Consider the following 27860-nt stretch of genomic DNA (forward strand, 5'->3'; position numbering starts at 1 on the left):
GAAGAGATGGCACCAGCATGCACTATGGGAAGAAGGCAAGCTGGCGGAGGTAGTGTGATGCTCTGGGCAATGTTCTGCTGGGAAAGTTTGGGTCCTGGCATTCATGTGGATGCTATTTTGACACATACCACCTACCTAAACATTGTTGCAGACCAGGTACACCCCTTCATGGCAACGGTATTCCCTAATGGAAGTGACCTCTTTCGGCAGGATAATGTGCCCTGCCACACTGTAAAAATTGTTCAGGAATGGTTCGAGGAACATGACAAAGAGTTCAAGGTGTTGACTTGGCCTCCAAATTCCCCAGATCTCAATCCAATCGAACATCTGTGGGGTGTGCTGGCCATCAAGTCTGATCCATGGAGGCCCCACCTTGCAACTTACAGGACTTAAAGGATCTGCTGTTAACGTCTTTGTGCCAGATACCACAGCACACCTTCAGGGATCTAGTGGAGCCCATGTCTCGACGGGTCAGGGCTGTTTTGGCAGCAAAAGGGGGACCAGCACAATATTAGGCAGGTGGTCATAATGTTATGGCTGATCGGTGTAGGTGTTAATTAAAAAATACTCATACTCATTTCTTGCTTATTTACTGCATAGTTACAGATGAGTTATGGAACACTATTGTAAAGTGTTACCCATATAATATATAATACTTTCTTCATCAATAGCCCATATTTTCTCTACTAAGATGCCAAAAGAGGCACCTTATTTCTGAGCTAGTGCTAGAGTGATGAGTTATGAAGAGACTTTTATGAACCTTTATTGGATAAATAATAATACAATGCAAATAAAGTGCCAATTGTTTTTCTATTTTTATTTATTTATTTATGTATTTAGAAAAAAAAGTACAACTTTATCTTTTAAAGGTGTGGCATCACTTAGAAATTGTCTTGTTTTTGAAAGAATATCACTTTTTTCAATTAAATTAACAGTATATCGATTGGAAATACAGTCTAGACAATGTTTATGTTGTAAATGATTATTATAGCTGGCAGCTGATTTTTAATGGAATACCTACACAGGAATAGCCATTTCCAGCAACTATCACTCCATCAGCAACCCATTTTCAGCAACCATCACTGTGTTCCAATGGCACATTGTGTTAGCTAATCTTATGTTAAAAGGCTAAATTATCATAAGAAAACCCTTGTGCAATTATGCTGGCTGCATGGCTGAAAATCATTGTGCTGTTTAAGGAAGCAATAAAACTGGCCTTCTTTGGGCTACTTGAGTATCTGGAGCATCAGCATTTGTGGGTTTGATTATGGTCTCAAAACGGCCAGAAGGAAAGAGCTTTCTTCAGAAATGCGATGGTCTATTGCTGTTTTGAGAAATGAAGGCTAGTCCATGAGAGAAAGTGGCAAGAAATTGAAGATATCTCAAAAAGGTGTGTACTACTCCCTTCACAGAACAGCGCAAACTGGCTCTAACCAGGATAGAAAAACAAATGGTAGGCCCCAGTGCACAACTGTTTCTAGAAACACAAGAGTTTCTAGCTTGAGAGATGTATCACAGGACCTAAGCCAGCAGCTTTATTAAATAATACCTGCCAAACATCATTCTCATCTTCTACAGTGAAGAGGAGACTCTGGGATGCTGGCTGGGATGGATTGTCCAGCGCAATCACTGGATCTCAACCCTAATGAGCTGTTATGGGAGCAATGAGACTGCCAAAGGTCTGCAAGGCTGTTATTGCTGCAAATGAAGGATTCTTTAATGAAACCATTGTTTAAAGCACTAAACTGTAATTTCAATTTCAATGCCCAAAATTGTTATGTCTAACCTTGTCAATGTCTTGAGTATATTTTCTATTCATTTCAAATTCAAACTTATTTGATAAATAAAAGTATGCATTTTCACGGAAAACACAGTTTTTCAAGAAGAAGAAGAAAAAAGATATGCCATTTGATTAGAAGATAATCTGTTCAGGACTAACTTTTGTACCATTACAGTTCTCAAGAGATGCATTACCAGATAATTAGTGAATTTGGGTTAGTAGTGCGTTAGCAGTGTTAACCACTAATCTATTTACAATACATAAAATAGCTTTCTGATTTTCTTTCCGGTGTGTATAAGTATAGCAAAGTCCCAACTCTGAAACCAAAACCACGTGTCACACGTCACCTTCGGTCGAGAAAAGATTTGAGAGTCTTTCCTGTGAGATTCATGGTGTGGCTTGGTGCTTATCCTGACCTCATGGCTCTAACTTCAAAAATAATTTTGCATAACCTTTGCAAGGATACTTTATGTTTGTGAGTCAGTAATTACAGATGTATGTGACAGTATGGTACACGTGTGTCTGAAGGCATAAAAAATGTAACTGAAAATTTTGGGGGGCTAAGGTTTTTAGATTCATCTTTCCTATTCACAATTGATCAACAAAAAAAAGAACAACTTCCACTAGTGATGAGAAGTGTAATTGTGCTGGTTAATAATTATACAGCAACACAGTGCACTGTTTAATGATTTAGTTAAAGAGTAACCATCTAGTGCGCAATGAGATATCTCGAGTAAGTCAAAAAAATCAGTTCATTAATGTATTCGTCAGTCATGGCCTTGGCAGCTACTGTAGCTGTCAGTGTACGAAGGCTGACATTGCAGTACCCTTAAACAAGCTTTTTTTGTTTCTTTAGTACTTAGGCAAGTTAATGTAATGTACCTTTAAACCTCATAGTACAGAACTGGTATCTGATTATTGGAGGGGCAACACAGAAATCTCCTTTCCATGTATCCCGAGCCTCCTGTGTCCCTCAGAGTAGTTAGGGATTAAGAGCCCTCCTTTAGGACCCAGTCATGGTAGGACAGGGCAAGTCAAGGGCACTAGTATAACTCCAGTTACAGGGATATGCTTGTCAACCCCTGTTCAGTCCCGTGACATTAACTCAAAATCTGGTCATGGACACAAGGATTTCTGACCATGGATTTTTTTTCTATTTTGAATAATAAAATATGTTAGATCCAAAAAATGTCATTAGACAACAGAAAATGCGTAGAAGTGCCAATTTATCCTCACCAAAAATTATAGTTTCTGTAAATTATGGTTGGATATTTGAATACCCAGTTAACTGTCTGAGGTGCCAGTATTTGAATACTGAAATCACTATTCGGCTATTCATTGGACCCTATGTCAACATTAAATCAGTGAGAAAATATGAAAAATAAAAGCTGCATTTGGCAATATTTTGATCCAGAGAGCATCACTGTTGTGGTGTACAAGTTAGACATGTACACTGGGACTAAAAAAAGAAGCTGGTGGTTTTCACTCTCATGCCTATGGGAGAGGACGTTCAGATGTGAAGCTCACAGGGCAAAAGAAATGTTCAGTACATCTCAATTAAAAGCTTTAAAAGGCACAAAGGCTATATCATCCAATCCATCCTCATGAGGGACTGTGTATTAATAACTACTAGGGGTGTAACAATCAGACAATTTGGCCCAAGACATCAGTTTAAAAGGCAATGATTGGAATTAATTGAGGCAACAAGCACAGGTTGAATATTATTGATTATAATTGATTAGAAATGTATTATTAAAAAAATTACAGATGACTGGTATGCAAAAAAAAAAAAGAAAAAAAAAAAAAAATCACATGTTTAAATTGGCTTGAAAATTGATTTGCCCATAACTTTTATAGTTAAAATAGTCCTTCCCTGTCATCATCATTCATAAAATAATTATAGGCCAAAGTCTAAACAGTGTTGGTCACATATTGCTCAGAGGCTACTAAATCGAATTGTATCATATCATTGCAGAGTCAGTGGTATCACTAAATATTGAATTGTTGTCTTATGAATCTAAATCATATCATATCATCATATATTGAAACCTTGCCTTAAAATTCAATATTTTATTGTATCATGTGGAAGTCTGCATTTCACACCACTAATGATTGACCTGCTGTCTCTTTTGCATAGAATAATGTATAGTCAGGTAAAAATCTCATGGCTGCACACTGCTAAAACTAGCCTTCCCACAACTATTTCTGACACTGTTATGGCACATTCCACTGTAATGAATATAGTGACAAAAAGCTAGTTTAACTTGCTGTTAACTCTGAAAAACACTAAAGTTTCTGCACTTTAACCATTCTGTGCACTCAATATGAATTCTCCTGAAAGGTTTTAATCATGAAGTTTTTTTATTTTTAAGTTTTGGCTGACTTTTTATTAAGCCACAGCGTTGCCTACTTTTCGTTGCCTAAAAAAACAGACCAGTGAAGTTAGAGAAAGTTGAAATTCTACACTTGATAAACTACTACAGGCTGAGAGCAATCCTCTAAACACGTCTGTTTTTTTAAAATTCTAGCAGTTTCTTTAACCCAATAATTAAAAAACTTTTCACATTTGAGCAGATTCTGTAATGTTAGTTTGTGTGGTTAGTGTAGTGTGAATTTTTCATAGCTTTCCACCTCTCACACAGGTGAAGGATTTAGTTTCAGTGTTGGAGTGATGCTTGTGCTTCTGGTCTGGGTGTGTGTTGGTGTGTTAAGGTGTGTTGGTGTGTTTATGCTACACCTATGAAGCAGTAACAGCAGGACAGCAGGCTTCAAGTCCTGAGCTACAGGCAGGTGGGTGGAGACCAAAGTGCAAGAGAAATGTAGAAGGACAGGTCACACCGGAGGCACAACCAACATAGCTGTATGTGACACACACACACACACACACACATTCACTCTCGCTAGTGGCCTCTCGGTCTGTCTCGCCCACTGTCTCTCTCTCTGTGTCTATCGCTAGTTAGGAGGAGCCTGTCTGTGTATGAATATGGGTGTGTGTGTTGTGCATGCTTCTGTGTGTGTGTAACACACTTTGGACTTTTCCCCTATGCTGTAGATTGTTTTTTGCCTCTGTTCTTTGCACTCTGGAGTACTGGAACTTTTTTCTCTCCCCTGCTGCTTACCATCCAGAGGAAAGAATTCTAGCACAGCCTTCTTGCTCAAGGGAAATTTTTTTTCTTATCCTGCCTCTTTCACACTTTCACTTCTAAAGTTGCTGAGTTGCCCAGAGCGGGTGGAGCAGGTGGCAGCAGTGAGTGGGTGTGAATGTGTGTGTGTATGTTTGCTGTGGTCTGAGAGAGGGACCGTAGTACAGAGACATGCTGCGAAACGGCACAGCAGGCTCCTCGCTCACTACAACGTCCACTCCGGAACAGAGGAGTGAGGTAAGTTAGAGCCTACTGAGAACAGGACATGTCCGGTCTCACGTCCTCTCTCACATTCCCTCTCATTTCCCTTCTCTTCCACCCTTGACCAGCATGAGCTGATTCTTCGTTGACTTGTCTGTTTGCTCATCCTTCTCTCTTTGGCTGCATGTCTATCTTTCACACTCTGGGCTATGGTTTAATTTAACACATCATGGCTAATCATTCTCAGAGCTGGTCCCTGTGCTGGCTCAAGGATAAGATTAGCACAGAGAGCAGGCGGTGTAATGAGAGCTGCCAGAGCCCTGTCATGTTTATTTTATCAGTGCCTGCCATTGAATTGTCACTCAGAGAGCTGTTTCTCACGGCTAATCAACACATGGACGCTCAGTTAATCCCCATAAAAGTCATCTAAAAGACAATGTACAGCAGCATTTCATAACTGCAACAAGGAGTGTTTATTGGTCAAAGACAAGAAGTGTGTTTGTCTCCAAAGACAGTTCATTTTTATAAAAAGCTATTAATATGCAGAATTATTACAGGATCAGCACTCACCATCCACTTTATTAGGAACACCTGTACACCTGCTCATTCATGCAGTTATCCAATCAGCCAATCATGTGGCAGCAGCACAATGCAAAAAAAATCATGCAGATACAGCTCAAGAACTTCAGATAATGTTCACATCAAGCATCAGAATGAAAAAAACTGTGATCTCTGTGACTTTGATTGTGGCGTGGAAGTTGGTACCGGATGAGCTGGTTTGAGTATTTCATAAACTGCTGATCTCCTGGGAATTTGACACACAACAATCTCTAGAGTTTACACAGAATGGTGCGAAGAAGAAAAAAACACTGACCGACAGTTCTGTGGGAGGAAACACCTTGTTGATAAGAGGAAAATTGGTTCAAGCTGCCAGGAAAGATATAGAAACTCAAATAATCACTCTTTACAACCGTGTTGAGCAGAACATCTCAGCATGCACAAACCATCGAACCTTGTGGTGGATGGGCTACAACAGCAGAAGACCACATCAGGTTCCTCTCCTGTACCCTGGACATCAGGGGCACAGACTCACCCAAATTGGACAGTTGAAGATTAGAAGAAAAAAAATCACCTGGTCTTTTTCCAGTCTTCAACTGTCCAGTTTGGGTGAGCCTGTGCCGATGATAGCCTCAGATTCCTGTTCTTGGCTGACAGGAGTGGAACCTGATGTGGTCTTCTGCTGTTGTAGCCCATCCACCTCAAGGTTTGGTGATTTGTGCATGCTGAGATTCCTTTCTGCTCACTATAGACTGAGTGACTATAGACTTCCTGTCAGCTAAGACCATTCTGGTCAGTCTCCTCTGATCTCTCTCTCTATAATGTTTCGGCCTGCAGACCCTCCGCTCACAGGATGTTTTTTGTTTTTCGCACCATTCTGTGTAAACTCTAGAGACTGTTATGTGTGAAACTCAGGAGATCATAGTTTCTGAAATACTCAAATCAGCCCATCTGGCAGCAACAACCATGCCACGGTTAAAGACACTGAGATCATATTTTTTCCCCATTATGATCTTTGATGTGAACTTTAACTGAACATCTTGACCTGTATCTGCATGATTTTATGCATTAGGCTGCTGCCACATGATCAGCTGATTAGACAACTGCATAAGTGAGCAGGTGTAAAGGTGTTCCTAATAAAGTGAATGATGAGTGCAGATCTACTCTTACTTCTGTGTTGTTTCGTAAAGTACATAAAAAGGAAGCAATCGAGTTATAAATCGGAAAACTATCTCTTAGTATAACGATCCACATTCTAGTTCTAACATCAAAATCTTTTTGTTTTTGTTTTTTTAAATCTGCAATTTTTTTGCTGTTCTGGAAACACCTTTTGTCTTTGCCGTGAGTACCGTGCAGCTATATTAGTTGGTGATTTTCTAAAGAAAATTAGGTCACTTTGTTATTTTACAGTTATTGGCTGTAGCTCAACTGTTGCTATGCAATTTGTTGGCACCCTCTACACCTTTCATCAGTGGAAAAGGACCACTAAAGAACCACCACAGAGCTGATAGGATTTGGGTGGAGGATTATTCTTGGCACAGTAACACTGACATGCTGCTGGTGTAAGTGTATCAGATGCAGCAGCGCTATTGGAATCCTAAACTGATCACTGATGAAATATAGAGGACAAATAACACAAGTTATACATGAACGAATAAAGTTATAATATAGTTATAACTGTACACCTACAGTTTATAATTATATACCTTCATAATGTCCTGGTGATATGGGTGGTGATAAAGATAAACTTTTGTTTTCTTTCATTACTTGCATGACTGAAAATTGATGTTTAATATGAATTAATCATAGTATTGGCTGTTAAAGCCAACACTGATTCAGGTTTTTTAGTCTCTAGGATGAAACTAATGTTATTTATATTCACTCCAGTGTGCACATGAATCTGCTCAATATTTGCATGGTGTGTAATTTGCCTGGACCGTAAGCCAGGGTGTGGTACTTAGAGCCTATATGTATCTCTAGTAAGGACAGTAGCAAACAATAGTGTAGTACATCGCATTATTGTGATAAATAATGACTCCTTTGGTGATGCAAGGAATATAAGGAATAAGGAATTAATTATACTACTTTCCCAGAGCTGTATGAAGCATTATTAGAGTTTATTATGGGGCTTACAAGGCATGTTGTATTTATCCTTCACATTGTATTTACTGTGCTCACTAGCCCTTATGGGCTTTATTTTGGCCAAGTTTCCCCATGGTCGCTTCCTTCCTTCCTCTTTGACAAAGCATCTAAAACATGTAAACAATGGCTTGACTCCATTCCTTTATACTTTCCCTAAACACAAAAGCCATCAAGCTGTTTTGTTTTTATTTTTGAATGACCCTCTAATGTGCTGCCATCAGTCTTCAATAGTAACAACTGAAATGAGTATCAATGTTCAAATGTTCAAACTTATATTATTAAAATTACTTTTAATATTAAACTGTGTATTAAACTGCTTATACATGCATATCATGAGATTTCCAAACAAAAGAGAGCAGGGGATGGGAGTAGGGCTTACATTGGAATCAGACCAATCTTATGAACTCTGTTATCAAAATAGCATCATCTGTTATCTATGCGCTCAATCAATGAATCAGTAGATGACAGCAAAATGATATTAAATCTTCCAGCACACTTCCAATAACACATGAATCCAAAGAGTACAATATTCAAATAATGTACCAGGCCAGAATGAGGTCATAGTTTCACTGAAACACTGCAGATAAAATCCTGATCTGAGATAACGTTCTCAGAAAATGAAAATGCTCACTAGACTGACCTTGAAAAGTGGCTATTCCTATGTTTGTAATGTTGTTGTGACTGATCTTTTATTACCCTTCTTGTGTGTATGTGTGTGCGTCACTGATACGTTCAGAGAGGAATCAGACGTCTGAGATTGACTCTCCGATCTGAGGACATCCCCACTGGACAGAATGAGAAGACAAAGAGTTCTGTACACTCCGTAAGTGTGTTTCTCTTATCCATCGCTAAAATCTGCGCAGAGGGGCTGTTACTTCTCCTCACTTACATCATTTGTTACATCATTTACAGAAACCCTTTCCTTTTTACCTCATGTTTAAAAGAAGATTCCCAACACTGATAATACCTGTGTGTGTGTGATGTTATATTAGATTTGATTAGATTCGTATCGCAGTATGATTAATAATAATGAAATAAAATTATTAGTAGTACAACATATAGGGCTTAATACTTGAGAGAATTTAGAAACTATAATTAATAAATATATATTACTTCTATATCTAATAGTTATTATTTGACACAAGTTGTACTAAAACAAGAGCTTAATAAGACCTGTGATGTGCAGAAAATCTGAAATAAAAATGATAGGAAGAGTACTATAATACTAAAACTAAATACAAAATATGAATACACAAGACTGAATTTAATAAGACGGTTAACACGGGGTCAGAAAAAAAAGAATTATTACATATCCTTGTGATTGAAGGCTGTCGCATCAGTGGCATGTTCTCGATGTTTGTAGCATAAAATTAAAAGGCTGATTTGTTTTCTTATCAATTAAAATGTTCAGTAAACAGGATTTCGTCTTAAGTGTTTGAAATAGAAAAAATAATGGCGTAGTCTCAGAGAGGTTGTGTACCTATTTTTAAAGCGATGGGTGTGGTGCACACACACACACACACACACACACACACACACAAACACACACTCACGTAATGTTACCTCAGTCATGTAGACATTATCACGTAAGGATAACTCATGCTTGTGTAGTGTTTAACCGATGGCTGAGTTACTGAAGGTGCCTGGAACATTTTGTTTACAGTTAGTTATTGAAAGATTAGTGTGTGTTTGAAAGAACATGGTAGTGTCCCATATAGCACAGATGCTAGCAGTGTCTGTGACACTGTGTGCGTGTTCAGTCTTCTCTGAACCTTGGACTGATATGATTTCACTTCACAGCACTGCCTCCTCATTAAAGCTGAGCTGATATCAGCCTGCAGTTTTTGATAGCCCCTGGATATTATGGTAGAGAATGGATAAGACCTGCAGCAGTGTGGATGAGACTGGAAGCAGCTTTTACTTTGGCTAATGGGAAATGGCCTGCAGCCTCTGCAGAGTGTGAACAATAACTAGATTCTTGTAATGAGCTACACGCTTCTAGGGTGGGATGAATTTCTGAAGGCATTGTATTACCATATATTCTGAACTATAGCTCACATTTTTGCCCTTCGGTAGATGGTGTAACTTCTCTGGTATGCACTAAATCATTTGCATAAAGTAGAGGTCACACCAAATATTTACCTTATTGTTTTTTGGAGCATTGAGCAATAATTAGGTGTGTACGTGGGATCCTGATGTTAAACTGATTTTAGATGGAGCAATTCCTTTAGAGAATAACTAATATTAGCTAGCTGGCTCCTTTTTTTGCATGTGATGTTAGAAATACTGTAACACTTACAGGCCAAAAAGTAAACTAGACACACACAGGTAGGGGCCCTGAAGCATTATTTTAGAGCAGTACAAACAGTATACAAATAGCATTTTTATTTCTCTATACAGATTTTCAGAGATGCACCACATTCTCTAGAAAGACTTATTGTCCAGAAAATTTGGCAGTGCATTGGCACCATCAGCGTTCAAAGAGAAGAGACCAGAACAAAAAAAAAATTTTATGATCAGGAGAGTATGGAGTCATATATGAACAATTAACACTGACAGGCACTATAACAGTTATATTTCAATATCAGAAAACAAATAGCTTTATGTATTGGCTAAGTGTGCTCGCACACACAAGGAATTTGTTTCCTGCTTCCAGGTGCTTCCAGTACTTACATTGGGTGCAACACACAATGAGGTATAAAATAAGACAGAAGTATATTAAAGTAGAAAAAGGTAGGGGAAAAAAGATGAATAAAATAGAACAAAATTTAAAAAAAAACTGTAACAATATAACCAATACACAGTATGGCATGTGCAATTATCTATCTATCTATCTACCCACACATATATATATATATATATATATATATATATATATATGTGTGGGTAGATAGATAGATAGATAATTGCACATGCCATATATATATATGGCCTGTATGAAAAAATCCTGTTCTTGTGCCTAGTTGTTTTGTTGCAGAGTGCTCTGTAGCACCTACCGGGGGGAGAGGTTCAAAGAGGTCATGTCTAGGGCTTGTGGGGTCGGTGATTATTCTTTTTGTCACCTTTCTGACCCTGGAAAAGTCCTGAATAGTGGGCAGGGGTGCACCAGTGATCCTCTTAGCAGTCTTCGTAGTCTGTTGAAGCCTTCTTTGATCTGATTAGTGGGCTGAACCAAACCAGAGAGTTATTGAAGTTCACAGAACAGACTCAGTGATGGCTGAGTATAATTGTATCAGCAGCTCCTGTGACATGTGGAACTTCCTCAGGAAGTACATCCTCTGTGGGGCTTTTTTTTCCACTATGCAGTCAATATAGGTCTTCTACTTCAGGTCCTGTGAGATTGTAGAGCCCAGGAACGTGAAGGACTCCATGACTGACACTGTGCTGTTTGTTCATTATGGTGAACGGGGGAAAGTGTAGGGGACTCTTTCTGAAGTCCACTGTCATCTCTACTGTTTTGAGCATGTTCAGCTCCTGGTTGTTTTGAGTGCACCAGACAGCCAACTATTTGACCTTGTCTCTATAAGCACACTCCTCACTATCCTGGATAAAGGCGATGACTGTTGTGTCATCTGCAAAGTTCAGGAGTTTGACAGAAGGGTCTGTAGAGATACATATGTATAGAGGGAGAAGAGCAGTGGGGAGAGCATACATCCCTGGGGGGCACCTGCGTTGATCGTGCTGGTGCTGGATATGAATTTCCCCAACCTCAGCTGCTGCTGTCTGTCTGTCAGGAAGCTGGTGATCCACTGACAGATGGAGGTGGGCACAGAGAGCTGAATCAATTTAGTCTGGAGGAGATCTGGGATGATGGTGTTCAAGTCCAAGTCCAAGCTCAAGTCCACAAATAGGATCCTTGCAGAGGTCCCTGCATAGGACATAATGCAGTCCCATGTTGATTGCATCATCCACTGACCCGTTAGCCCCGATAGGCAAACTGAATGGGGTCTAGCAGGGGGCCAGTGATGTCCTTCAGGTGTGTCAGCAGCAATATCTCAAAGGACTTCATGATCACAGACATAAAGAAGACAGGTCTGTAGTCATTTAGCCCTGTGATCCTGTCTTTTTTTGGGGGGGATGGGGATGATAGTAGATAGTTTGAAGCAGGAGGGTACTTCACAAGGCTCCAGTGATCTGTTGAAGATCAGCAGGTCAGCACAGGCTCTCAGACATGAGGGTGAGACACCATCTGGCCCTGTTGCTTTCCTGGACTTTTGTTTCAGGAGGACCTGACAAATATGTACCTCACAGATCCTAAGTGCAGTTAGAGTGGATATTGTTGGGTGTGTGGAGAGATTATTGAAGTGGGTGTGGGGTGTAGGCCTGGGTGTGTAGAATCTACAATAGAACACATTCAGGTCGTCAGCCAGCTGTTGATTGTCCACAGAGTGGGGGGAAGGTGGCCTGTAGTTGGTAATGTCTTTCAGACCTTTCCACACTGTCACAGGGTCATTAGCCGAGAACTTGCACCTCAGCTTTCCAGAGTAGCTCCTCTTGACAACTCTTATCTCCTTTATCAATTTGTTCCACTTCTGTAGGCCTCTTCTATAGCTTGACAAAGGTGTCTGTGTTTTCATGTGAACCATGGTTTGTCATTGTTGTATGTTAAACAGGTCTTGGTGGGTACGCACATATCCTAACAGAAACCACTGTATAATATTACAATGTTACAGGCTTGCAATTCTAGCTTCACCTCATTAGACCACCTCTTAACAGTCCTGACTAGAGGCTTAGCAGATTTTAGTTGCTGTCTGTAAGTAGGGAGAAGGTGATCAGAGTGTCCCACAGCTGCCCAGAGGACAGATCAATATGTATTCTGTAGTATGGTGTAGCAGTGATCCAGTGTTTTACTGTCTCTGGTGTGACATGTAGTTTGCTGGTTGTATTTAAGTAGCTCATGGTTGAGGTTAGCTTGATTAAAATATTAAATTGTAATATGCAGGGTGTCCAGAAAGTCAGGAACCAATGGTATGATGTTGAGCAAATATGTAGATCTGAATATGTTGAGCAAAATCTGCAAAATCATGAAAAAGCTGTTGAGAAAATGAGTGGAGTGTAAGGGTAAACAAGAGCATATGCTGTAAATAATAAATACAAAATTAAGTATATGTACTTGACTCTCATTGGTTCCTGACTTTTCAGACACCCTGTAGTGTATATAATGTAGTTAAAGATTCATTTATATTACATTTCTATGTAAACCATATTGAGTGTGTTTCTGCGCTGTCTGTGATGTGAACATCTTTTTAACTGATTTTTGAGGAGGTGCAGCAGCTACACTCTAAAAATTATATAATGAAGGATTATTGCATCCAAAATTATAGTTCTAATTTAACTTAATCCCATCTTAATAATAACTTACCTTGTGTAAAACCTGTTTAAAAAGGAGATAATTGAAAAATAGTCTTATAATCTCTAATCAAAGCCAGTATCCTTCCCCTATGATATCTACCCCTCTACCCCTTTGAATATTAAAATTTAACTTAAAATCTTTTTGTAAAACCATGCAGGTATTTGTGTGTGTTAATGCAGGTAGCAATACTTTAAATGAAATGTACTAGACATCCAGTTTTTACAGTTTAAGGGCATCACTTTATTTCTGCTGAACATATGTGTCTTAATTGTGATCACAGATAGATACTTTGGAGTAGTCATAGCTGAATTTAAATTTAGCTCCAAAACAAAAACAACATCTTTTAGCATAATTAACAACCATCAGTAATACACCTACCCAGGCCAGGGAAAAGGACAAAAGACTGTGACGTAGAAGAGCAAGTAGAACTAGCTTGCTGAGAAGCTGGAGGTGTCACAAGAAAGCATTCTTATATTTAGATATTTTGTTACAGGCATAACAATACCAAATTGATAGGGATCCATCACGTAATTAAATAGGGTAGGTTCGGTAACCTAATGCTCTGTGGATGACTATGTGCACAGGCTATCTGAGAACAGCTCTGGCACCACCAGCTATTCATTATGAGTTACATGAATAAAGCTTTGTCACTTTGTCACTTTGTTACTACTACTGGTGATGTTTTTAATGAAATTCAGCAATGCAATGACAGTTTCATGATACATATACATACATACATACATACATACGGTCTGTAGATGCAGTGCATTGTTGTGCCGCATTTTAAATAACTTATATCTCAATGAATGGTTACAACAGTACAGCAGTTAAAAGGAAGTGGAGGAAAAAATATTTACAAATGGTAAAACTATAGACTTTGATAGACAGTTTCAATTAGCGTGACTGATATTTTATTCAATTATAATAATAATCTTAATATTGGCCATAGAGAAAGTGTTCAGTAAATAGTTTGGGAGGGTTCAAGGTATTAAATGGCTTACATAACCACAGTTTCCTGTCATGATTAAGACTGTTGTTAGTTTTATCTTATCTGCCTGTCTCAAGTTACATCAAGGGTGTGCAGAAGTCAGGAAGACGCCTATCCAGACTCCAAAGATCAAACATCTAATGATGACCATCTACGGAAAGCTATCTCTGTGCTCTACTGATTCTCCAAAAAGACACCATATTACAGGGCATGACAGTGATACCTAATGCTATTGGGTCTTTGAAGCTGGCTCAGTTTGATTGACTGGTTCCTCTCCTTTCAAAATTCCTCATGCCATTCATATTTGTTTCTTCTCAGCCTGCTCTTTGTGTACTAACTCCTGAGTGATGTCTGAATTCAAGGATAGTGAAAGACATCATTGTTCTTGTCTCTCTGATAGAAGTGTGTATGCCGATTCTCTGTGGTCTTTAGATCACTATATAAAGAGTTTAGTTTACATCCAGGACTGCTAGGAGAAATGTTTGGTGGCTCTTATATGTAATATATTATATGTGATCAGCTGTAAGGGTGTTGAATGGAATTTAGTCAACTGCTTTCTGTATTGTGTAGGAAGTAAAACAGAAGAAGGCACAGCTGCTACAGGAATCTAATTATATCAGTAATAAAATATGTGCTCATTGGGGAAAAGGGCCTACTACTTCCTGAATGTGAGGAAACGTCTGGATTTGATTAGACCTCCATTCACGTAGACGAGATTAAGAGAAACAGACAGTCTGACCAGCCAAAAACACACAAGTCTGACTGAATTGACCTCTGAATCAAAATCTATTCAGTGTCTTTGCTTCATATTTGGGTATATAAATCTTGTGTTTTTATAAATCTTGTGACATTTTTGGGGGCCTAGGAAAAGAAAACTCAAAATGAACCTATTTTCCCTTCTTTATATTCCTTTTTAGTTAAATAAACCAGTAGAAACAAAGTATACTCATAAAAATAAAGGTAGCAAACTTTCCTTTCCTTTTGTACCTTTAGTATGTATCTTTTACCTGAAAACATGACTATAGTATACCTTTAAAAATAATCAAAGGTACATAATTGGACCTTAAAGACTACTGATATACCTTATGGGTACACATGCACCTTCCTAGGTAAAAGGATGGAACACAACAAAGGTACAAGACTTGAACCTTTGAGAGTACCACCCCAGCGACAAACAAAAGTACCTTTAAAAAAACCTTTAACTCTGAGTGTGTTGACATTTTGTATTCCAGAAAGTTGACTAAAATTGTAAATGACCAAAAACACTATTATTTCAAAAATAAAATCCATGGCTTATATGAATATATGTATCTTGGCTGAACATGATATGGATAATTGCATATTTCTTTTATTAAAAAATATTCTAAAGAAGGATACCCGACAGACCAAAGGTACAAAAATGGCCCTTGAGGAACATACGTAACTAGAGGTATAAAAAAAAAAAAAAAAAACACCACCTCAGTGACAAAAAGGCAACAGTTTAGAATAACAAACTGTTTTTGAGAACATACATTTATAACCAATTATATGGAGAAATACCTGTTGTGTGACATTGCGGCTACACATCGACACATCTGGTACTGGTGACTGGTTGGTTTTTAGTAATAATATTAATTTCAGTGATCTCTAGACATGAGTAGCTTAACGAGCCCTAACGAGTGTTGTGTTGCAGGATGGCAAGATGGTCAATGGCACCTGGATGAAGAAGAATGGCCTCATGCAGAGAGAAAGACCTCCAGGCAGAGAATCACCTGTAGAGCAGAAGGTACGAGTGCCAAACACGGCAATATCATTACACTGTTTGGTCTCAGAGGCACACGGGTATAGGTATGCCACGAGGATGTGGATAAGTGATAAAACGATGACACTGACAGTGTACTCTTTAAAACACAAATGTCACTTTTCACAGTGTTTCACAGTCTGCAGTGTTGATAGTGCAAAGTGCATGAGCTGATGTTTATTCATAAGGTTTATAGCCTTTACATCAGTGATGTGATTGTCTCATTGTTGCTTATGGAGGCAAATCAGAGGAACTATGAGCATTGAAGTATTATTTAACATCTAATATTTTAATAGTATGTGCCCAAGTGGATCTCTATTTGAGGTCCAGATTCCCAACACTAGTCTTTCTCAGTCTGTCCAATTCATTCATGAATCCTGATGCAACAAAAATTGTTTAAATATAATCAGGATTGAATTTAGTCCTGGTTTAGGTTTGACAGTAAATTTAAGTCATTTAGGTGTTGCTTCATTGACTTTTAAAATCCTGCAGCTGAGTTGGTTTTAAAATGGCCATGTATATTGGATGGATTTCAGATAGCAAACATTTTTAAAACTAGTCTTCACTTAAGAGGGAATAAAAAAGTATTGATAATGAATGATCTTGTGAGTGACATAATTGAGAACATACTTAATATTGGGTAAATGGGTGAATTCATCATAGTGGGTGATCAGCATTAATCCCAGGTGATTATTTTAATCACAAGATAAGGTGTTGTTTGTCACGTTTGTCAGGCCAATTTTTAAATTAACTGATGCAACACACCAGGCATTAAAAAAAAATCTTGATTAGATCAAAAGACTCTTCCCGCCCATCCCTGGAGTCTCCACGCTGCCAATTCATGTGTTTTCTCTGCTCTAACCCACATCAGCAGGTGGTTATCAAGAACTGTGTTTGTTTGAAGCTTTGTTAGAGGAAACCTCTATGCATTATGCATGGCATAACACATAATGCTTTTTAGTCCTCATTTCCTGGCATTTATTGTTTTGTTTCTCAGTTAACTGTCTACAGTATACCAGGCACTATCTGAAATGGTCTTTTCACACCAGCCAGTTTGGCCAGGTTTCCACAGATACTATTATTAGACTTTCTATTCTTAGAAATTATATATTTTTATTACCCTTTAAAGTAAAGAATGATTTTCTTAAAGATTGCGCTCTAAGTTATCAACATTATTAACCAGTTAGAGTTAGAGCATGGTATTTTCTATTTGTATTCAGCTGAGTGCAAAACTTTGCATACCCTTAGGTCAAATTCAAATACAAAGAAATATTGGTCTAAACATGGTTTAGACACTGTGACATTGACATTGTTTAAATGTTGTGAGGTTTTTCATAAGTAACAAAAATGGTCAGATAGTGTATGGTAAGATATTAAAAGAAAAAAAGCCAAATTTTTTTTTTCCTTTTTTTGAATATGATATTCTGTAATATCTTGTATGCTTATGCTTTGCCATTAACAACTCAAAACCTATTTGTATTCCCTGAACTACTCTTGGATCCTCTCAGTTGTAATATTCACTCCCATTATTCCTGACACATATTGTATATTACAGCTTTGCCAGATTGCCTGGTCAATCATTGCCTGTTCATCTTGACATAAAGTATATGAAAAAGACATGAAATACATTTGGCAAGTGAGAGATTGTTTATTTTATGCCAGGCACGTAACTATTATTATAAGAAATGCCAAATACATAGATGTCCAGCATATCCACTGGCCTGCATCTATCGATACACAGATTCATCACATTTATAAAAGTTATCAATGTGAAAATATAGTTATCCATCTTTTCAGAATAAGGACCACTTTTACGTTATGGATATTCTGTGTCTGTCAGCTGAGGCCCATACTGACAGAGATAGCAGCACTGAGGCTGAACGCTCTCCACACTATAGACTGTACTGCAGAAACACTACACCATCAGTTAGGACTTTTTGTCACTGCCTGTTCACCAAATCCCACATCTGATCACTCAGCAACACCGCACAGAAAAACAAAACATCTGAGCATGCGTATGTAGACACTTTCTCCTTCTCACTAGCCAAACTACACAGTTCCTTATATTTACACAGGTGTTCTGAGTATGTGCACACCGCTCAAGGACACACGCATATTTGCACACGTGATGTTCTCACATGGCATAAACAGAACAGTCACCTTCTCCCTTTCTGTTAACCACACACACACGCACGCATACACAGATGGAAATCTGACCCCTGTGATGTTGTCTTCCTCAGCACTCTTACAGTGTGAGCAATGGTGATGTTGCTGAGCGAGAGACGCTGCCGGGACTCCGGGTGTACGGCGTTGTGCCGCAGGAAGCGATGGCTCGTGAGCAGCCTGTCAATGAGCTGAGAGATGAGATGAGGTACATCAGAGAGGTGAGTGCAGATAGAGACAGAGAGAGGGGACATAAACATGTGAGGAGTCATGATAGGGAAAAGAGAGCAAGTGTCCAACAGTCTCCATCTTAGGACACATGTTCGAGGGACTTTGTCTAGCTCTAAATCAATCAAGACTTCCCCCTTATAGTATCCCTGCCTCTAAGTGCTGAAAGGAAGTGACATCATACTGTAGGCCTCAGCGAAGCTACATTCTGTGCCCTGGTCATGAACATTCAGGGCTGACATACTGTATGCATGTCTTATATATTCAATAATGTTTGCCAGTTTAATTTCCAATTTAATTACCATCAAATGCAGTTTGTAATATTTAACGGCTTCTATTACATTATTCTTACCAGTGTTTTTAGTGCAACATAATTAATTTGAAATTTCACTGCAATATCACAATGTAATTGTGGGAAAACATTTATCTTACAGGTGCGGGACTCCTTGGAGAAGGTCAGAGAACGGATGTATGGTCAGTTTGGAGGAATGCAACAATCAATACAAAAACTCTCACAAGACTTAAAGGTAAGAATATAAAACATGTTGTGAAACTATTAATAAGCATTATTAATGGTGTAGCACAGAATGGAGCTCAACCTTGACACCAAGAACAAGGGCTCAGAACTGGATTTAACAGCGGCTGTGAGTGATTACAATCCCTCACCTCCCTTTTCATCCTCTTTAAGATTAATGTCATTATGTGAAATCACCATTTTCAGTATCACATTTGCGATTAGATTTCTTCATGTTAAACTTATAAAGTTAGCAGTGTAAATTATGCGAGCACCTACAGAGGAAGTGGCTATGTAGAAATCAGGGTTGCCATATTGGATTGACATTTTCCATCCCAATTACAGATTAAAACGTTCAGACATGACTACAAACCATCACAAACTGTGGCCAAATTACATCTGAACTACTTACGTATACTAGTTTAATTTATTAATCAGCAATCAGTTACTAGACCAATGAGTTTAAGAACATCCCAATTTATGAGACATAATCTGATAAGTCTATTTATGTGTTTATATTTTTCTACTAAAGTCAGATATACATCACCAATCCCACAATTCCCCTTGAATTCAACCACTGAGACTGATATACAGTACTGTGCAAAAGTCTTAGGCACATGCAAAGAAATGCTATAAAGAAAAGGTGCCTTCAGAAATAATGAAATTAAACATTTGTACAACTAAAATCTGTTTTTGCAGATAAAACCGGATAGACTTCATTATGTTATTTGCCTGAAAAGTGGTGTAATGTGTAATATGCTGCTTTCTTTACTGCCATAAAAACATTTTCCTGTAACATTTAATTTCTTGTTGGAAAGTAATGTTTGGAATCTAAATTTTTTTTTATTGACTCAATAATGCAGAAGTCATAAAATAAACATTTAAGACAAAAATTGTATTAAAAAAAAAAAATAGGGTGCCTAAGACTTTTGCACAGTACTGTATCTGAAGTGATTTTCAAAAAATTTTAAAAATTGTCATTTTAATATATGAATAAACAAAACAAAACAAAAACATGAAAATTAAGATTTAAAAAAACCTTAATTTATGAGAAATACTGCCTCCAGCTAACCAAAAAAAAGAAAAATCAGTCATAAATTAAACTGTAGCCTAATTCACTTGTAGTCTCCTATACAACCAGATAAAGTAGCTACTTTCACTTTACATTTTACATTAATGCTACATTAAACCTGTTTTGCCCATGAATCTAGTGTGTATTCATGTACTCCACAACTTTCAATCTGACCCCAGAGCCAAAATAATTTAAATTAAATCCGAAACCTACAAAATCTGAAAAGAATGTAGGTCAAATAATCTTTTTCAGCTGATTTCACCTATAAATAGAATGTGTATTTAAAAAAAAATATATAAATGCCACTATTAACTCCTACAAGCACTTCTTATGACCTGATAAATTAATGAAATAGTCTTTGAGATCATGGGTGTTTCAGCTGAGGGAAATGGCAAAGGACGGCCAACAATGGTGTGTTAAAGAGTGTTAAAATGCCGATCCTGTTTTTATGTTCACTAATTAACACAGCTTCATATAGTACAAATTCAGCACAATCAGGCAGCAAGCACAGTATTGTTTATTTTAGTACATTTCAGGTTGGAATCATTACACTGTGTCCAACAGCATGCTGTGGCTGTGTGTGTTACAGATGGCTAACTCACATAAGCGCTATTTGGAAGCAGAAGTAAGAACAGGGAGAGCGGCCCTCGATAGTTTTGATCAGATGAACAGCTCTCTCATATCAGCCAACATCGACTTGCAGGTAGGTAATCAAGAACCGCATTCACTCCGCTGTCAGTTGCTTCAGGTATTGACATGAAAGCTGAAAATGAGAATGAGAAAGAAAGATTAACTAGATTAACTTGTTCGGTTAGCTATTACCCAGGAACTCACACAAATGCAAAACAGGAATGTGCTCTGCACAACCAAACTCCCTGAAAACTGAATGTGAAATGTGCTGGATTACCCTTTCAAGGTATGTTACTGAGAGTGTGTTTGTTGTGTGCTCACTGTAGAAGTCACTGCTGGAGAGCTGTCAGGGCCGTGTGGGAAACAGGGAGGAGATGAAAGCGCTGCGCAGTTCCTTCGAAAAGACTGAGGAGAAACTGAGGGAGAAGGAGAGACAGCTGGCTGCTGCCCATGTTGAAAACCAAATGCTGAAACAACAGGTACTGTGTATATACACACACACACACACACACACACACACACACACACACACACACGCACATTTCAAATATGGACTGCAGATATGGATGAATATTGGTTAATTTGCATAAACAAAACAGAAAATATTGTCTTTATGGATGATAATCCAAATTTAAATACCGACTTAAAAACACACTCACGTTTCCATGGCTTGGTGGATGTGTGTGTTTGTTTGTGTGTGTGTGTGTGTAGATGGAGTCTTCGCAAGAGGCCAGTGCTCACGCTTTGAAGGAGATGAGTGCTAAACTCCATGAGCAGTATGACCAACAGCTGCAGGAACAGCAGAGGAAACACAGACAGGAAATCGAGGCTCTGAAGGTACACACAATAACGCAGCCACAATAACTCACAGTCCATTTAACACACACATACACCGACAAATACCCCTTTAACTCAAATTGTCTCAGTTTTCATTCCGGTGAATGATTGACCTAGTATCTTGCATTAATAGTTGCGATAAATAAATGCATAAAAAGCTTCTGTCATATCATAGAAATGATATAGAAATAAATTAATCTTTAGTTAAAATAATGTAGTTTATATTGAGGAGCATAGCTAAACCTATATTGGATGTTTTTATTGATTTTATTGGTGGATCCATCACTTTATTTACCCATTCATCCATTTACTTCTATTTCTTTAACCCCTTAGACATCTTCTTGTAAATAGCTTTCCTATTGATTTTACTGTAGTTACTATATACGTAATTCATAGTAGTAACTGAATAATATGGTTAAAGATTCACAATTGAATAATAAGCCAGGATTTTAAGCCTAATTGTGTTTTGATTTAACACTTAAAAGATCAAATTTTAAGATTTATGATTTTATACATAGTCCAGTATTTTACAATATGCAAGAAAATATTATTTTCTGCCATTTTAAAATGATAAGAATTAATTAAAAAAATTTAATCCCTAAACTGGAGGAAATTAATAATCATTCTCACTGTTGAGCTAAATAGTCACGTTTATCAATTCAATCTAATGTGTATAGCGCTTTTAACAATGGACATTGTCACAAAGTAGCTTTAGAGAAAGGTATAAATTTATCCCTAATGAGCAAGCCAGAGGCGACGGTGGCAAGGAAAAACTCCCTGAGACAATATGAGGAAGAAACCTTGAGAGGAACCAGAGTCAAAAGGGAACTCATCCTCATGTGGGTGACACCGGATAGTGTAACTATAAATAATTCCCTACAATAACTGTATACTACATGGTCAAAATGTGCAAATGTGTAACAAGGAAATTCATTATAGTTTTCACATGAAGTCTATTTTGTTGAAGTTATGAAGTTATGAGACTTGAGTTTGTGGCAATTGCGGTCCTAAAGCTATCATAGCAATTGTAGTCCTAAGCCATCGTAGCAAAATTGTTTGTATCAATTGAAGTCCAAAGCCATCTTCATGGTTTCTAAGTGGTACCACCCTCACTAATCTCATCGATCTTCAGGCTGTCCGTGTGGGGCCATTCTCAGCAACAGCGAGTGGTTTCCAAGTGATGAGAACTCCAACAGAAGTAGGGCATCAGGCTGGATCAGGCAGGTCCGGAGAGCAGAAGGGGTCAGGATCACTAGTATCTCAGGAGTAGCATGTGTAGCTCAACAGAGAGAGAGAGAGAGAGAGAGAGAGAGAGATTATTAGGTACGCTAGTTGTCATGGTATGGTTAAGGACAATGTACATTGTGTGCACAGTACAAGCAGGGATTCCGGCAAGACTAGCTGTGACAGCATAACTAAAAGGGAGAGCCAGAAGGTAACACGGACACGAGGGAGCCGTGGGACATATCACGGCCAGCCACACCACTGTCAACAAACCTGAGTGAACGCGTGAGAATGGGGAGATGACAGCATCCAAACATCCCAGTTCAGCACAAAACTCTATGCCCGTGAACCCTCCAGAGCTTCTCCTTTACCTAAGAAAAAACTATTCACAAAACATGACTGTAACAATTGTCACACATCCCTGTATTCCAGTGTGTGACTAACTATGACTGATGTTAATGACTACTCATTGAATAGAATTGAATAGAAAAGAAAAGACCTCAGTATGACAGTTGCTCCTCCTAGTGGCAATGAGAAGTACATTCTTAGTCATTTCCTGGTGGAGTGTTAAAAGCTAAAACTGGAACGGATAGAACCAAACACGTGAAAGTTCTTCTGCTGTGATAAATTCCAGGCCCAGCTGGAGGAGTACATGAGGCGACTAGAGGAGGCTGAGAGGAACATGACGCTTGCTGAGGCAAAAATAGCCGAGAGGGACCAGAAGATCAGCGAGGTGGAGCGTCTGCTTGATTGCATGGCTCAGGTGAGGCTGGACAAACAACCTCCCTGGGAACATCACATGGAGCCCAGAGAAGTGGAAGGATCAGATGATATGCTTTCTTGTTTTGCAGGAAAAGGCACACTTAATCCAGAAGCTCTGTGAATGTGAAAAGCAGTTGCGCAGCTTGGGGGAGGATCAAGTAGACTCGGGTGGTGCTAAAAAGTAAGCATTACAGACACTTCTGACAAGATCTCAGAAGTAGTCTGAGGTTAGTGCTACATTGGAATGCTTGGTTTCATTCTACTAAAACACTTTTTAGCATGATAACAGAGTGTTCTGTCTCAGGGCTGAACAGTTACAAAGGGAGGCGTCAGAGCTGAAAGACAGAATAAAGCACCTCAATGACATGGTGTTCTGCCAGCAGAGAAAGGTCAAGGGCATGATAGAAGAGGTGAGAGCTCATGCAGTACTGCAGACGACAACAATTCTCTGATCTTCCAATGCTGTCGTTCTCACTCTCCTTGCACCAGGCAAATGACAGTTAGAGACTGAATTCCCTCAGTCAAACCAGTTGCTGCTCTATAAGTCCATTTCGTACATTTAAGTACAATTATATGCTGTTTGAATTTTATGTATATTGCACTTTGGTTTTAAAAAGGCACTTATGATAAAATCCAGTGTTCAGTAAAGAAATATATTAATTTTAATAATAAACAATTCTTCCACCATGCAATGTAGTTGGTTAACAGTAAGCCTTAGTTGCTAAGCAACATAATGGGCAAAGATTAGGGTATGCCATGGACAGAACAATGGCTTAATGATTGGGATTACTGGTTTAAAACATGGCGCATCAATACACAATTCAGTTACGGTGACGCTGTCACAGGTGTGTGTATATTGCGCATTTTAGAATGGCTTTGAACAGATTTTAGAAAGAAAACTATCCCTTTTTCAATTTTAGTCACACTATATTGATCTCACATTCATATTTTGTAAATGCTTTTATCCGAAGAGAGGCAGAATTTAATTCTAGCATAGAGATAAGCTGTAGCTCAATGGTTAAGATTCTGCACTAGGTATGTGAGCTTGAATACCAACATTGCCAGAGAACTGGACAATGCCTGGGCCTTGAGAAAGGCTCTTAACCCTGAACTTCTAAGACTGGATGCTGCCTTAGCTGTAAGTCACACTGAATAAAAACTTCTTCCAAATGAATAAATGCATTAAATAAATGCATAACATTGTATTTCTGAATGGGATTATGATAGACTCTGTCCAGAAAGTCATGTCATTTGATGTTTTGTTCAGGTGACAACACTGCGAGCTGATGTGGCCCGGAAGGACGCGTACATTTCTGAGTTGCTGGACAGGCTAGCGATTGTGGAGTGTGAGGTAAAAGAGGAAAAGCTTGCGAGCTGTGCTTTGGAATGCCTCTCGCCTGGTGTATGCACGGAAAAGCTAAGCATTCTGAAACTCTTCAGCATTCGGGCAGCTAGGCTGCGTGCCGCTGTTTTTGCTGTTATTTCACAATTTTTCATTCTTGCATCAGCTTGGCAAACAAAAGTCTTTTTTTTTTTTTTTTTGCTGTGAAGTTTGGAAGAATGTAGAAATTGCCAGAAGCTTTCAGTAAGAAATAGAGCATCAAAGTCACCCAAAGCTTGCTTTGAAGAATATAATTTATATTAAGTAATAAACTGCGTAATTTGCCTACATTTTTGCCTATCCTAAGAATTCCAGATTTTATGAATATGCAAAAGTGCCACTGAGCTATAGTTGCTCAATAATAACAAGGTTTCATATACTCTGTAATTTTCATGGCCTGCATTTGCATATTCGGCTCTTGCAATTTTTGACACAATAACAGTTACCAGTTGATTTTTACTTGATGTTCAGCTCCCTTCTGTTTCAAAAATGTATGCTACCAAACAGTTTTATGCTCCTAATGCTTCTTCCTCCCTTCAATCCCTTTACTGAGGATGATGTTTCAAAATTCCCATGGTCACATGACCACTAATTCACAGCAGCAGAGTGACTAAACATAGGCTCCAAACCAACTTCACAGCAAAGATGCACATTGATGATTCAGCATGGATTTTATGAACAGGATCTCTGAGCATGTCTGATTGTCTTCTGATTGTTTCTGATGACTTGGACTCTTCTCTCCTCTGGTCTGATTGTGTGCTGTGCTTTGCTCCTTCTCCCAGAATAATGAGTTAGAAGACAAGCTGAAGTATTTTATGTCTGTACAGAAAGCTACTGAAAACAAACCGCTCACAAAAGATATTGGAGTTGGCTGCGACTTTCCCATTAGGTAATAAATGGTGGATTAAGATACTATTTAAAATTTCAAGGCCACTATAGTTACGCTATCTGCAGCTTCTTAAGCATCATTTGCTGTCATTCTTCACAGCCGCCCTGATCCTCAGCCGTATGAAGCTCCATCTGCCCCGAAACCTCCGAGCCGACTGGACCAGAGTTTACTCAGATATACACCTTTGCAGTACAGCAGTATGCTCTCAGTACGCACACAGGGAACTGCAACAAGTACTTTAGAAAACAAAGCACCAGCTCCAAGGCCCAGTCATGAAGAACTAACTCCACCTACCTCCCCAAATACAGAACTGTCATCCTCCAGGAGTAATCGGCCCAAAATCTACACACCCTTCATGCGGCTGATGGAGATCTCATCTAAGCTAAATATAGACTGAGCTACATGTAGTGAATAATGCTTTAAATGGAAAAAATTAAGTATTTGTCTTTTGTTCTTGTTCATTTTGTAACATATCTACTGATCTGTGAATAACTTATTGAGTATATACATTATATTTTTTCATATATATATACATCAACATAGATATATACGCAGATGCACTTTTCACTTTGTTTACAAAAATATAGGCTACATAGTGATAAAGTTCTATGAGCTAGAAAGGTTATATTTTTATTTAGCTTTTCTTACAATGTTTCAGCTAGCTTTGACTTAATTTCTCACCTAGCTATGATTTTGTGTAACAATACTTACATTGTACACGTGATGCAATATTAAACAAATATTACTCTTAATATTTGGGTCTATAACATGTATGTGTGATAATTCTAGGGAGTAAACAGTAGACCAAACCCCTTCCATGTTGCTCTTGGTAAGTGACAGGACATTTCTGAAAGTTGTTCTATAAATAAATTATCAAGTGCTCCAATATGTGAACTTGTATTAGAGCACTTAGCTGCCATTGCTAATGTTTCCCAGATGTTGTGATGCCAGTGCAGTGTTTAATCAATTCAGTTAAAGAACTAGCAGAATACATTGTGCAAGCAGTTTGTACTCGGCTCGACATTTCCTTTCCAGAACTACACTTACTGTTCTTCAGATAAGTACTGATATTGTGTTGCATTGTAACTGTGACACTGAGCGTAAATAACAGTTTAGACTATGTCTAGGTGATACCTGGAAATAATGAATGACATCGATTTATGCGGATAAGAATAAGGTATTGTGCATATACATAAAATGCTTAATTAAAACAAGAACGGAGCTTCATAATACTTTCCTAAGAGTTATATGTGGTAACTTTCATAGGGGATAACCAGGGTCCGGAGGATCTTGAGTGTACTCCAGGAACAGTGGGTGCAAGGCAGGACACACCCTGGTTGGGAAGAGAGTCCATCACAGGGCACCATGCACACACACACATTCACACCTAGGAGTTGGGAGGAAACTACAGAACCTAGAGGAAACCACTGCAGAGTCAAGGAGAACATACGAAAATCCACACAGATAGCTCAGGATCAAACCAGGGTCCAGGAGCTGTGAGGCAACAACGTTACCCACTGTGCCACCGTACTGTCCTATATGTGGTGGATCATTGAGGGTGGGGTTCTTGTCAAGTACCAGGATATTTCAGCCCAAACCTGGTTGCCTCTGTCAGGAGGTTCAGACTTAGATGAGCCAAAGTTACACCCAAATCAACACAGAAATTGTTAAAGTTTTGCAATCTCCAGATTTTAACTAAAAGCATATGGTCTGAATTGAAGAGTGAAGTCCATGAGCATGAACATAAGAATATAAAAGGGCTTAAAAAGTTCTGTATGGAGGAGTGAAGATCTCCAGCCTTGTTAGACTTTACAGGAAGAGAGACAGTGCTGTTACCAGGGCAGGTGTGACAAAATATCAGCTGCAAGTGTGCTTTGTGTTTGAATAAAAAAAAAAACATGTGTAAAGAAATTTTGTGTGAAGATATTTTCACCTGCATGTTTGAGCTCAAAATATCACTTATTGCATGTGTCATTCTTTTGAAGGGTGCACTGTATGTAATATACCACTTAAATTCTCAAATACATACTATATTTGCATACTAGCAGGAATAGGGTGCAGTAGAAAGTATATTCTGGTGCAGTTTTCAGCACATCATTTCACACACAGCTGATGTTCTAGAGAGTTCTTGGAAATATGTATCATAGGTATCATCACTGTAACAAAAACAGATGAAATAAGCAACAGCAAATGAAAACAAAGCTGAAGGTTCAGT

The 27860-nt window shown here is 38.4% G+C and overlaps 1 protein-coding gene and 1 long non-coding RNA gene across 4 annotated transcripts; one reads left to right on the top strand and one right to left on the bottom strand.

The window, feature by feature from the left end:
• Positions 1–4677: 4677 nt before the first annotated feature.
• myzap (myocardial zonula adherens protein) lies at positions 4678–26397 on the top strand. Of its 2 annotated transcripts, none has more exons than XM_026937591.3 (14): positions 4678–5160; positions 8561–8647; positions 15838–15930; positions 18186–18329; positions 18771–18863; positions 20512–20625; positions 20879–21031; positions 21264–21389; positions 23248–23376; positions 23465–23556; positions 23680–23785; positions 24643–24726; positions 25584–25645; positions 25745–26397. In XM_026937591.3, the coding sequence occupies exons 1-14, from the start codon at positions 5095–5097 to the stop codon at positions 26040–26042; spliced, it is 1647 nt and encodes a 548-aa protein (XP_026793392.1). In that variant the 5' UTR covers positions 4678–5094; the 3' UTR covers positions 26043–26397. The 2 variants fall into 2 exon arrangements, with proteins under 2 accessions (XP_026793392.1, XP_026793391.1); XM_026937590.3 differs by having other exon boundaries at positions 4679–5160; positions 25539–25645.
• Positions 18167–23248, bottom strand: LOC113540918 (uncharacterized). Of its 2 annotated transcripts, XR_003404131.3 has the most exons (5): positions 23113–23248; positions 21212–22995; positions 20874–21034; positions 20525–20685; positions 18167–18299 (listed from the first exon to the last, which is right to left on the bottom strand). It is a non-coding gene; the product is annotated as an uncharacterized LOC113540918 (long non-coding RNA). The 2 variants fall into 2 exon arrangements; XR_008300979.1 differs by lacking the exon at positions 18167–18299 and having other exon boundaries at positions 19226–20685.
• Positions 26398–27860: the final 1463 nt, after the last annotated feature.

The sequence above is a fragment of the Pangasianodon hypophthalmus genome, chromosome 25, assembly GCF_027358585.1.
Source record: "Pangasianodon hypophthalmus isolate fPanHyp1 chromosome 25, fPanHyp1.pri, whole genome shotgun sequence".
In the NCBI taxonomy this organism is placed as follows: domain Eukaryota; kingdom Metazoa; phylum Chordata; class Actinopteri; order Siluriformes; family Pangasiidae; genus Pangasianodon; species Pangasianodon hypophthalmus.